The sequence below is a fragment of the Leuciscus leuciscus genome (assembly GCF_965113295.1).
Source record: "Leuciscus leuciscus genome assembly, chromosome: 2".
NCBI classification, from domain to species: domain Eukaryota; kingdom Metazoa; phylum Chordata; class Actinopteri; order Cypriniformes; family Leuciscidae; genus Leuciscus; species Leuciscus leuciscus.
In genome coordinates, this window is record NC_138726.1 from 39,612,383 (window position 1) to 39,626,052 (window position 13,670).

Genomic DNA, 13,670 nt, shown 5'->3' on the forward strand with positions numbered 1-13,670 from the left:
TTGCACAAATCTTGGAAATTATCCAAGATGACCCAGTGACCTTCATTTATCATGCAGCGACAAGTGCCCCATCCAAATAAGACAATCTGTCTTGTCACTCCTATCTGTGTGTGCAGCTCATGCTCTGCAGCCGTCCCTCGGGTTGGCAGTTGCGATTAACTGGATGTCAACAGATGCACAAGGGGCTGTCGAAGTTTGAGAACTACAGCACACCGGTTCACGCGCAGTGGCCTGCCTTTTCACTCCTATCAGTGCATCCAAAATGCTGCTGCCTTACTTAGTAATTCTCACATTTACTCAGGTCTCAATGTAATTATTACTGCTGCCACAGTCATATTCAAGACCACATTTCTGGCTTACAATGCATTCAGCACCATTACTCTAATAACTATAAGCCATTATCCAATCGCACACCCACAACCTACATTCAGAATCTTTACTCTCTACACATAAAAAGCAGCCATCCTGTGTTTGGCCATGAATAGTACAACAACAAAATACTGCCCCCTTTTATTCTGTATAGTGCCAGATGCAGGTTCTATAGCCTATAAAGAATTGACAAGCATAGACCAAAACATAAGCTAAGGCCATACAAGCTCCTGCATTTCATTAGTGAGGGTATTTGAATAATAAAACAGCAAGATGTCAATGCACAGTTGTTAAGATTGTAAAGTTTGGTCAATGGAAACCAAGAGCAAATACAATGTCTGCTGCATTACTAATGAGCTGGATCAAACAGCCTGATCATTCTGATAGCACACATTTCCCATGCACTCTACGACAGACCTGGTTTTTGTTGAGCATTTCCTTGGTTTGCAAGGTAAAATATTTGCTTTCCAGGTGATACATAAAGCACCCATGGCTTAAACACAGTGCTGCTGCTGAAGATACTGGTTTTCTAAAGCTCTCTGTTATAAAATAGTGTGCTGGGAGAAACAGGCAGGTGGCGTAGTGGGAGTAATCATTTGCATTTTGCTTTCATACAAACGTCAGTTTGAAGCATTAACATTTTGTCTAAATAATCTTGATTGTCTTGTTTTTTTGTGTGTAGTTTTACAGTGCCATCATTCTGCATGACTGAGAGCTAAACCAGGTGTTTTCAAACCTTTTAATGCCAAGATCCAAAAAATTTAAAAATAAACAATAATAATTCATTGGTCATTATAATTCCATTGTACTAATTGCAAAAACAAATTGATATAAATACTACTTTCCAATAAGTTGACAGCATCTTTTAGCGATACTCGCTAAGGACATGTTAGATGTACAAATCTTAAGAAATACATTTTCAATTCAAAATATGTAGATTTAGGTGTTATTTTAAAACAAACCAAAACAAAAAACCCAGTGATTAATCTCATGCATCTGCTGTTTATTAAGAACAGTAATCATTTCAAAATATGATAAATGTGTTTAAAAAATATTAAGTTAAACATGTTTAATTGACACATTTTTTTCTCCTCCAGTTTTCAGTGGATCCTGTAGCACCCCCTTTGCGTCCCTTCGAGATCCCCGGACCTTAGTTTGTGCTAAGCTAAGGGAGGTGAATCTTTTATTTATGCTCTTTGTATAAACTCCTGCTTGTTTAATGGGCCGTGGAAGAGTGGAACTGCAGAGCCCTCACGACACAATCACATAAGTCTTTTTTATGCTATGTTTACATTCTTATCTTTTTTCCAAACGATGACTATACACAAACAGGCCGTGACGGAAAGTGTATGTGGCAATTTTTGACAGAGCCACACACAGGCTGCTTAGTGTGTGCAGCTCGTGCTCTGCAGCAGTCCCTCGGGTAGGCAGTTGCGATTAACTGGATGTCAACAGATGCACAAGGGGCTGTCGAAGTTTGAGAACTGCAGCACACCGGTGCACGCGCAGTGGCCTGCCACAGCCACTGAGGGGCGATCGAGCTCTGCGCGCTGCGTAAACGTGCCTCTCGCGGCGGAGCTCAGCTCCCCAATAACACGAGCACAATGGTCAACGGGCGAGACTGAGCGGCAGACAGATGCGCGCTGCGCATACTTACCTAAGGCTATTTCACATGGCATCCTAAAACTTTGATACATCTCGATTCTCACGCCGCTCGTGTGATTTATCAAGCCACGCAGCATGCTCTTGGTATAGCAGCACCTGCTTTTTGGTGAGTGTGAGTCCAGGCTTAAATGCAGGGGTGCATGTTTTTTTGGGGAGGGGGAGATGGGCAGGTGATGAGAGATCCTGTTGAATAAAGACCCAACGGCGAGCCGTGGCCAAAGCTGTTATCCCTCGAATACGATAACACCTGACTGTTAAGGTGTCATGTTCTGCTTTTGGCTACGTCGAGGAATATCTGGATTCCCTAAACGGGAGGGAAATTTGGACAAACCTGGGATTTACATCTTCAGCCATCTCAGCTTGTTATATGAAGGGTGGAAGCTGTGAAAACGTCCTCAAATCATTTTCTACGTAAGTGGCTCGAATAATGGAAGGTGGAGTGCATGATAGCTGATAAATTTCGTGCGACGACTGTTTATAATTAATTGTCAAGGGATTTTGGATCAGTAATATCACGCGTTGTTTTCTGTTTCCTTGGCAGGTCTGTTACCATAAGGGTGCGCCATATTATTATTATTATTATTATGTAGCACAAGCATATTGACTTATGCCTTTGTTCCTGATTACTATTTAAAATTGTCTTGCTCATAAGCATATCCATCACAGTCTGCCTTGGCTACATTATGATGTGCAGTTTGCCTTTTACAACACGTTTTTCTTTTCTTTGCAGCTGTTGCTGGTGTCAAGCGGATTTAGTGATTCGTTCATATCCACTGAAGGGGCAGAGGACGGAACAAACCTACACCCCACCCCTCCCTCCCACAGCGAAGATGGGAACCAGAGATTTCATAGGCGAATAAAGTCTCTACGGAGACCGAGCACCTCAGTTAACGGAAAAGAGCCGCTCTCTCTCCTCCATTCAGTTTCTCTTTGGATAAGGCGCGCGCGCGCTACGCACATGGATTCTAAAACTGTTGGACACATTTTTCTCATGATGATGAGGATGATAATGATGATGTCACCAGAAGCACGTCGCTTCGCTACAATTGTAAAGTCCAATTACAATAAGTGAAAGTGCACTGAAGACCTTAAAGCACTTCCGAAGGTAACGGACCTACAGTGCCAGTCAAGTGCATTTATGAACTTGCTGAACTCGTCTTTTGCTCAGCCTCTTTCTTCCGCCTGTTTTCCATCATTCTGAACACTTCGTAGTTTGAGAAGATGGAATTTGCAATGGTGGGCGCGGACAGCGGGGGCTGCAACACCCACCTGCCCTATGGATATGCCCAGGCTCGCGCACGGGAGAGAGAGCGCGAGAGGGAGAGACAGTCTCGCGCAGCGGCGGCAGCTGACGCTGGAACGGTCGGAGAGGGAGGTGGGTCGAGTGGCCATCCCCAGAACCACCCGCATCAGAGTCGCACCGCCTCTTCAACGAATGCCAACAACAGTAGCGCCGGGACCGCCTCGCGCCCCTCCTCCTCCTCCTCCTCCTCCTCCACCTCCTCCTCATCGCAACAGCCGCAACAGCAGCAGCAGCAGCAACACCACGAGCAACCACAGCAACTTCCCAGAGAGAGAAAAAAGGAAAGAGGCGTCGCGCGCTGGAGACGGAACCGCGCGGCACTCGGCGGGGATCTACGCCAGTCAGAGTTGGCGCTCCTAGGATCTGAGGAGGACGTCATGATCGAGGAGGACGAGGCGGAGGGCGAGGAGGAAGAGGAGGACAAGGGAATCAAGAGGTCGAGTTTTGTCTATATCATGGATCATGATGAAGAGGAGACGGTTTCGTTAACGGACAGACGTCCTCAGTCAGGCTACGAAAATGTTTACAATGAGTACGGCTGCTGCGAGAGAGTTTTCATCAACGTGTCGGGCTTGAAGTTTGAAACTCAGCTGAAGACTCTCGCCCAGTTCCCGGACACTCTCCTGGGGGACCCTGAGAAAAGAATCAGGTACTTCGATCCTCTGCGTAACGAATACTTCTTTGACAGGAATCGACCGAGCTTCGATGCTATTCTATACTTCTACCAGTCAGGGGGGCGTTTAAAGAGACCCGCCAATGTGCCGTTTGACATCTTTTCCGAGGAGGTCAAGTTCTATGAACTCGGGGAAGAGGCAATGCTCAAGTTTCGCGAGGATGAGGGCTTCGTGAAGGAGGAAGAGAAGCCGCTGCCCGAGGACGAGTTCAAACGTCAGATCTGGCTGCTCTTTGAGTACCCGGAGAGTTCAAGTGCAGCCAGGGGGATCGCGGTCGTGTCAGTGTTGGTCATCGTCATATCCATAGTCATTTTTTGTTTGGAAACATTGCCAGAATTCAGGGACGACAAAGAATTCCACAGCCCAGGTAAAAACTCCACACAGGCAGACAATGGATTTACGCCATTCAACGACCCCTTTTTCATCGTTGAGACGGTGTGCATCATTTGGTTTTCGTTCGAGATAATCGTGCGCTTTTTTGCGAGCCCCAGTAAAGCTGATTTCTTTAAAAACGTTATGAACACCATAGACATCGTCTCTATTTTGCCTTATTTCATAACTCTCGGCACAGACCTAGCTCAACATGAAGAGAACGGGCAACAGGCAATGAGTTTCGCGATCTTGAGAATAATACGTCTCGTCCGCGTGTTCAGGATCTTCAAACTGTCTCGACACTCAAAAGGTCTCCAGATCCTTGGGCACACTTTGCGCGCGAGCATGCGAGAGCTGGCGCTGCTCATCTTCTTCCTCGTCATCGGTGTCATCCTGTTCTCCAGCGCGGTGTTCTTCGCTGAGGCAGACGAGCCCTCGTCACAGTTCACCAGCATCCCAGACGCGTTCTGGTGGGCTGTAGTGACCATGACCACGGTGGGCTACGGGGACATGAAGCCCATCACGGTCGGGGGTAAAATCGTGGGCTCGCTGTGCGCCATTGCCGGTGTCCTGACCATTGCGCTTCCAGTCCCTGTCATCGTGTCCAACTTCAACTACTTCTACCACCGGGAGACTGATAACGAGGACCAGACACCCGTTGTGGAACAACCACCGCCGGGCTGCCCGTATTTTACGGATTTCCTAAGAAAATGCAAAGGGTCCCAATCGGGGTCGTCTTTGGGTGACAAGGCAGCTGAGTATATGGAGATGGAGGAGGGCGTGACAGAATCTCTGTGTGGGGGTGACACGCAGAGCCCTAGCAGAGGGAACGGTACTGACATAGGCGGAAAAAACAGTTCACATTCACGAACCCTACAGACAGATGTATGATAATGGAAGAACGATAACCTCCTCGGGAGGTTTTCATGAAGATGACTGCACAAATGAATCAGTTAACAGCACACATGCACAACTTGAAGACATATAGCCTACAGTAGCCTACGCGCGTGCGCTAACACACAAAACACTCATTAAGTTCTGGACCTGAGCTGAAACATTTTTTGCAATGTGGCTACTTTTGTAGAGAAACATACCCTGTAATCACGTGACAGGCAACGCAAAAATCACCAGCTTTACGTGAAGTGGAGAGAGGTGTCTCTATCTGCCCACATGTTCAGTTCAGTTGACAGAACTAAACGTCTCCCGGTTCATTAATGAAGACAACAACAAGGAACTTGCATAGGCACTTTATGAGTTACATTTGTAAGTAATTGTAGGGAAAAGAGTCGAGTTCTTATCTAATGCTATTATGCAATAACGTTTAAATCGTTTGCACTATCATTAATTATGTTATAGTCTCCCAGTTTAATGCAGAGGAAAGAAACAGATGTAACACTGACGTAGAGAGGGAGGACATCGAAAAACGACTAATAGCCTAATAAAAATTGCATTATTAATTATTTCGAAATAATAGTAAACATACGCTGCAATCTTAACTGTTGAGAACCAATTCAGTTAATAGTAATGACTTATTTTAACTTAGCCAATTTAAATTATTATACATAATTGGAAAGCAGCATGTTGTAGCCTAACTTAAGGCAATGCTATCTTAAATCCCATTATGGCAAACGTGTGTCCGCATGGCAGTATTCAGTACTACACTGGTAAAAAACCCTTTAGCACACCCCTGTTGTGGTTATTTGTACATTGTCCACGCTGACTGAAGAGTCATTGTAGTCAGTCCCTTTTGTGAGTATTGAAAAACCAATCGATCATGTTAGTTTGTGTTCATTAGCACAATATTTAAAACATCATAACGCAATCAAGGATTCTTTTTTTCTAAGCATCAGAGTCACATTTTGGAATACTTAGGCCAAAATAACCGTTTCACATCGTCTCACAACACCTTGTACAACATAGTCAGCGACACCATGGCTTGAAGGATCAGTTTGGCCAATGTTTTCAAGTTACTGTCATGGGAGTATATTTCAAGGGAATGCTTCATGCAACTATTTGTCTTCATCCCTTTACCAAATGACAATGCATCCCTTTATAAAAATGCTGACGGAAATGTACTGCACTGAAGGGAACATGAACTTGGTGGACTTCTTGCACAGCGAATACTCATCCTATTGGAGTGCACGATTACCACTGAGCATGCGCAGTGAATCGCAGAACCCAGGTAAGCATTTTCTGTGTTAAGAAATTATTTAGTCACACAGCAATTATATTGTCATTATTCACGCTCAGTGTTACAGGGCATCCAGATGTTTACGCATGTGCTCAGGTGTTTACGCATCTGCGTGAACCTACTAGTTGTCTGTCAGGGCTAGGAACAGGTGTTCCACGTGATCTCAGCATGCATGCGATTTCAGATTTCATGTTTTCTCGCTTTATACTAATATATCAATAATGCCTTGGATTGCTTAGCAACAAGGGCCTTATTGTCAAAGAGACGAGTAACTGTGCTGTGTTTCCTTGGAATCCAAATATCCTCATTGCTCATTTAGTGTTCCGAGCTTCATTTTCTGATGTCATAATAGCTGTTACCATCTTTTTGTAGACAAGATAATTGCCATTTAATCTCCAGTAAACCGATATTTTGTCATTAATAAGACATACTCTTAGCACACGCTACAGGGAGATAACTATGGCCTCCTTCGGCCTGCCCATCTCTCAATTCACAACATGATTACTTGGCCAACGTGTACTTTTATAAAATATGCACACTTGATTATCACAAGTGCCTTGTGTTTCTGCATGCTAATCTAGTGCCTTGTGGGATTATTACAAGAAACTGTTAGAAGAAAAAGTAACAGACAACTGGCATTTATAAGCTGTTAATGCTGTCACCTCTATAAACTATGCACACAATGTACAGTGTCCCTTTTCGGTAGTGAGTAGTAGTAGTAGATGGCATGCACTACTGATAATATGTTAGGCTATACATTAAATTACAGGCAGTGTTCTCTGTCTTCAAGTAAAATATATATGTTAAGCATACTATTGCTGTCTTTATGACTTAATGCCTTTATAGTTATGCAAATATTTTAACCCTGAAACATATTTATATTCTGAAATTCTGTCATCATTTACTCACCCTCAAGTTGTTCCAAACCTGTATGAGTTTCTTTCTTCTGCTGAACACAAAAGAAGATGTTTTGAAGAATATGGGTAACCAAACAGTTGATGGACCCCATTGACTTCCATAGTATGGGGGGAAAAAAATACTATGGAAGTCAAAATATCTTCTTTTGTGTTCATCAGAAGAAAGAAACTCATACAGGTTTGGAACAACTTGAGGGTGAGAAAATGATGACAGAATCACCCCATATTTGAGTGAACTATCCCTTCAATGTACATTCCTGCTCTTTCCTGCTCATTCCTGCCAAACACCAACAATTCATTGGTACTTGGCCTTCATCTTCAAAGTCTTCATGATCTTTAATCAGAAGTCAATAACTTTGCTTTGCTCTTGCTGTGAAATTACTTTCCTTTTTAACATCACTTACTTCGCACAGACTATCGGATAATTTTAAATCTAATATTTTAATAGTCTAATATTTATACTCAGGAATTATTTTAACAAGCTCATATTCATTTAATTGGTAAATATCCTGCTTCACTTGGAAATACATCATATTATGGATCGATCTGATAGATATTATATATATCTGTCTGTCTGTGTCTCACACATTAGAGATAGAGAATAGTTTTTTTTTTCATTTTATGTGGTGTATATGATATTCAGCGCATATGATATACTTTTTTCATGCCTTCTGATACATATTTTGTGTTATTGTTTGCACTGTTATGAGAGTGTATTGACTGTCCCATTGCACTGCAAATAAGAAGCGTTAGATAGATAGTAGCCTTTGTACTAAATCTTTAGGGTTACTGTTGAAATCTGACAAGATATTCAGTTAATGAGGATATATTGATAGTCCTTAAACATTATGGGATTCTGCTTGCTGAGTCATGCTGTACTTTTGCACATATCCGTACAGGCACTGATATTCATGATAACCCAGGATATTAAGCACTCGTTTACAGGTTAATGTTGCATAGCCTGTGGAGAGGTGTTACACTAGCTCTGTGTCTTCATTTTCTGCTTGTGTAGTTCATATTGGATTGCACCAATACTTCACGGCACTAGTTATTTGCAGTGCTGAACATTTTTGGGCTGTGAAGTAATGACTGTTGCCCATCTTGAGCAGTTTCTCTGGGCCTAAATGTTTTTGATAATGAGTCCAAAAGCTGAATCTGCTTCAACTTCTGAGTATATTTCTGAAAACAGTCTCTTGTGCTGTAGTCCAGGTCTTGCATTTGTGAAATGCCTACCAAACTAAAAGTTGGCTTCTTTCTCAGACTTTAAGATTTGGCATCTTCTCTTAATATGTCTTCAATCTGTCTTCCTCCTCCTTTCTCTGTTCCTTCCATTTGCCCCCTCTTATCCTTCTTTCACAGCCATTGTAAAATAAGTACTACAGGGTGGAAGCATATCCCTCCGTTTGTGGCAGCCCCTCTCACTTCTGTGTAGAAAAACTCAAAGAATCACACACGTGTCAGAGACGGAAAAAAATCAGAATGTAATTCATGCGAGATCAATGGACTGTACAGTTCACATTCACAATGCTTGTTATTTGTTTAAAATGTAGGTCCATATGTGTGTGCTTGCTTGTCTGCGAGAGTATAATAAATCAGTAAAACCCTTCACCCACATCACCTTCATAAATATCAGGCTCAATGCCACAGTAAATGGATATTAAACTAGATTTCCTAATATCAATCACCCATGACTATGACAGACAGTTTGCCATATTGATAGATCAGTGTAGCAGCACTCAATCCCATAACACTGACTCTCTGTAAATATCAAGACTGGCATTTGAGCAGTGTGGAGGGCCAGAATAATGTGGCATTAGTCCAACCGAAAGCAATCAGCATCACTCCACTCGGGGCATTAATTAGCTGCCGTGCGTGATGTGTGTCGGATGACACAGAAGTCTAGCTGTACTTGGCTTGATCACCATACCCACACATACACTGAGGCTTAGCGGATGATGGGGAAATCAACAGCACTATAGATTAGAAACTGAGTTGTCAAGGCAGATTTTTCACTCTGTAATCCCCTCATCTTCTTCCTGTACATCTGAGCAGTATAAACAACAGCACTGCATGTGTTAAAATTGGGTGGGCAGAAAAACACAAGCTATAGTTACCCTTGGGTAACCTTATAAAAGAGCGTTTTTATTTCTGCTGCTAATGGCTCGTTCGGTAGGGTACGGTACAGTACAGGGACGGTAAACCCTGATCTGGCTTGCGTTTCCACCGCCAACAGTACCATACTTGATAGGTGTGATGTAGCCTATGCCGGAAAGAATCGATCGACGTCATTTTCGCGCGAAGAAGAAAACAACAAAGTAAACAACAATGGGTGACATACAGCAGATCTTGTTCTTGCTTCTCGGCATGTGGCTGTTCGTCAAGCCAAGCCAAGCGCCGACATTAGGCGTTTCTCAATACCAAGTACGCAAAGCTTGGACTTGCCAAGTCCGACTCAGGAGAATGACTCCCGAGGACGTGAGTCCGGTAATTCTGCAAATGGAACGCTAGCGTTCTTGAGAGCGTCACTCAGCGCGCTCTGCTACTCCGGTTATCTCTGTATACATTTTAGGCAACAATAAAATGAAAAATTGTATAAAACACCACTCTGCCTCTTTTCGTTTTCATTTAAAGAAATCTTAAACATTAGCCACACAAATGTGGTTCAGGCAAGCGTAGGCCTATTGATTATATTCACTGCATGCATAACGTTATTTATAACAAAACGAAATATAAAACACCACCCTGCCTCTTTTCGTTTAAATTTGTAAAATATTAAACATATTAATATGGTCCAGACAATATGTGCATTTGTACTCTGATCATCTTTACTGTAATAAAATTAAAAATGACAAAACTCAACTCTGTCTCTTTTTGTTAAATTTCAGTTTTATCAATAATTGCCATTATAGCCTATAAGTAAAAGGTACAAGAAGCTATACAATAAGAAAGAAAGCAAACAATTCAGTCAAACATACAAAGTCAGCGCTCTAGTCTAACGTCACAACAGTAAAGTCAAATAGCCTAAATATATAAAGTTATGAAACTTCACTTAACCCTCAGCCAAAACGATTGGCCAGGGAACAAATTATAGATTCACGAGACCAAAGATCACCGTTAGGTCTACACAAGACGAATTATATCCGATGTTTAACCACTACAGAGACGTCAGAGTCAGCAGTAAACGTCAGAACGACTAGCCGAGGAAAGGCTGTTCCAGGCGGGGTACAGGAGCCTGGAATAGATCTCACAACCTAGATCAAATTTTCATAAATCTTTATAAATAAACCACAGATTTGAGCTTTAAACAACTACATTCTCGCCTGAAAAACTCTTAAAACTACATTTCGTGACACAATAACAGTAGTATTATATTTCAACTGTATATTCAAAAATTGCGCTGCTTATGTTGTCATTCCCCTTGTAGAATGCGCAAGTGACGATTTTTCTGTCAACCAATCGCTTATGTTGTCATTCCCCTTGTAGCACGCACAAGTGACGATTTTTCTGTCAACCAATCGCTTATGTTGTCATTCCCCTTGTAGCACACGCAAGTGACGATTCTCTGTCAACCAATCGCTTATGTTGTCATTCCCCTTGTAGCACGCGCAAGTGATGATTCTCTGTCAACCAATCGCTTATGTTGTCATTCCCCTTGTAGCACGCGCAAGTGATGATTCTCTGTCAACCAATCGCTTATGTTGTCATTCCCCTTGTAGCACGCGCAAGTGATGATTCTCTGTCAACCAATCGCTTATGTTGTCATTCCCCTTGTAGCACGCGCAAGTGATGATTCTCTGTCAACCAATCGCTTATGTTGTCATTCCCCTTGTAGCACGCGCAAGTGATGATTCTCTGTCAACCAATCAACGTTCTGCAGTGAGTCTAGCTCCACTCTTTTAGGTACCGTACCACTGTATGCACTGTACCTATAGGTATACCCCAACGGAAGGGTACCGAAAAAGTGGTACATTTTGGTACCATTCACAACTTTTGACAGTGGAAACGGAAATAATTGCGTACCGTACTGTACTGTACCGTACTGCTCAGTGGAAACGAGCCGTAAGTGTCATCTGAACCGTTGTTAGTGTCAAGTGCATTGTGTGGCCCAAAGCACAGGTGGTGTGTTGCAGCTGACAAATTAGCATTACTTCTTGTTCTGTGTAGAGCAATGTTTAACATCTTAATGACACAGAGGTACATGTTCATGCTCAGAGGGGTACAAAATGGGCTTTTAGGATCACAGGACTTGATAGCACCAGTGTACAGTTGGTTTGGTTTAATTCAGAGTCCTGCAGCTAAGACAAAGTTCAGTAAGGGTCAATGACCATGATCAAGAAAAGGAAAAATCGTATAAAAGGAAGAAAAACTATTTGTATTCATGTTGGTTTCATATAGTTTTTGATATATTTTTGAGCCATTTTCAAGAAAAGCTTCAGTTTAATGAATGTGGTGCAACTATCAACTAAAAGTACATTTGTAAAATTGAATAAATATACAAAGGGGCTAAAGGCACAGCTTAAGAAAAATTTGCTTTTCACTACTCCCATAGTGTATGACTGCAGAAAAGAAAAGTTTTTATTTAACATTGGAGCAACAGAATTTGTATGAGAATAAATGGGGTACCCCACACATGGGGTAAAAGGCACAAAGTATTTACACAATAAAATGTCATATGATCATTTTAAAAATACAGAAAAAAAGAAAAGAAAAAAATACAATTTTTTTACAATTTGAAAGCATCAAATGGGACCCCACAATAATTTAATACAGATTTACAGTGGTAACAGATAAATAAAATTATTATATGATTAATATCATATTTTTTATATATGATGGTTTCATTATAAATATGGTGATTATCTCTAAGGTGGACACCCAATTTATTTCTGTCAATGCAGGCAGATCAATAATATTGTTGAATATTAAGTGTCCCCAACTAATCAAGCAAAAGGCGACAAAGGCGATGGTGGCAAGAAACCAAAACTCCATCAGGTGACAGAATGGAGAAAAAAAAAAACCGTTTCCAAACTGCGGTATACCTTAAAACCGGAAACCGGCCCATGCCTAGTCGGTAACCAAACTGTTTTGGTCTGTAAATATATCTAAATATAATATGCCCGTTGTAGCCTAAATGTTTATGCAAAAAATTCAATGTTGAATCTGGGACCCAGGAATATACTTTTGTCCACTGTAGTGGACATTATATTTGAGTGAATTTCTCTGACATCATACATGTCACATGTCACAACCTGGGTGTCCTTTGAAGAGCACATTCAGGACTTTTCAGAGATACCAAATGTTTGGAGGCTTCACCATGAAAACAGCTTATCCTTGGTCTTTAAAAATGTCTGACATTAATTTAGTGATCAATTGTAGGACATATGATAATATATTGTAATTATAATTTAAATCGGACTACTTTTCAAATTGTATTTCATAAACCAACATCTCAGGAAAATGTTATGGGGTTTCAAATAAAAAAAAGACTTTCTGTTACAGAACGAGCATTGATTTCATACGTGTCCACTGTGGAAGACACCAGGACTTAAATAATGTTTATCAGGCATTTTGGGAGACACAACAAGTGAATGTGGAAATAAATTATACATCAATATTCCTATGAAATATTAGATATTATTATTAAAATGTTGCCAATTATTACTCCAATTATTACACTTCTTTTTTCATTAAATGTTGCTCCAAGAACACAATAATGTTCAAATTAGATACAGTGTATCGATACATTGCATTGAATGGGAATATTAATTTATGGCCATTTTACCCACATATTGCATAAAGTAAAATGGTGTATCAATTCATTCCGTTATATCTTTCATAACATAGTTGAGAATCACCTTTATACAAATTTTGGTTAAAAAAAAATCCTGAAACCCTAAAATGTATTGGTGATTGAAAAAAAAAATCCCATTGTTTTTGCCTATACATATAATTTCATGTCATTTTATTTTTTAAACAACTTAATCCTGGTGTCCCCTACAGAGGACATAGCATAACATATGAATAAAATATTATTTTATTAATATTATTTTATAATATTATTTTGACCATTTGTTGTTTATTCTCTAAACAATGTGATGACATGAAAAAAAAAAAAACTAAATTCAAAAACCTTTTTTTTTTCTGGGTCTCAGGAGGCTATTTGATGTCTATGTCTATTT

At 41.0% G+C, this 13,670-nt stretch overlaps 1 protein-coding gene across 2 annotated transcripts in view; it reads left to right on the forward strand.

Moving 5' to 3' along the window:
* The first annotated feature begins 1,473 nt into the window (after positions 1 to 1,473).
* The window catches only part of kcna4 (potassium voltage-gated channel, shaker-related subfamily, member 4), a 34,028-nt gene continuing 21,831 nt past the window's right edge, over positions 1,474 to 13,670 (forward strand). For both annotated transcript variants that reach the window (XM_082162600.1, XM_082162601.1), the window contains exons 1-2: positions 1,474 to 2,445; positions 2,765 to 6,565. In XM_082162600.1, coding sequence (XP_082018726.1) covers positions 3,256 to 5,274 — 2,019 coding nt within the window. In that variant the 5' untranslated portion in view covers positions 1,474 to 2,445; positions 2,765 to 3,255 and the 3' untranslated portion in view covers positions 5,275 to 6,565. The remainder of the gene's footprint in view (positions 2,446 to 2,764; positions 6,566 to 13,670) is intronic.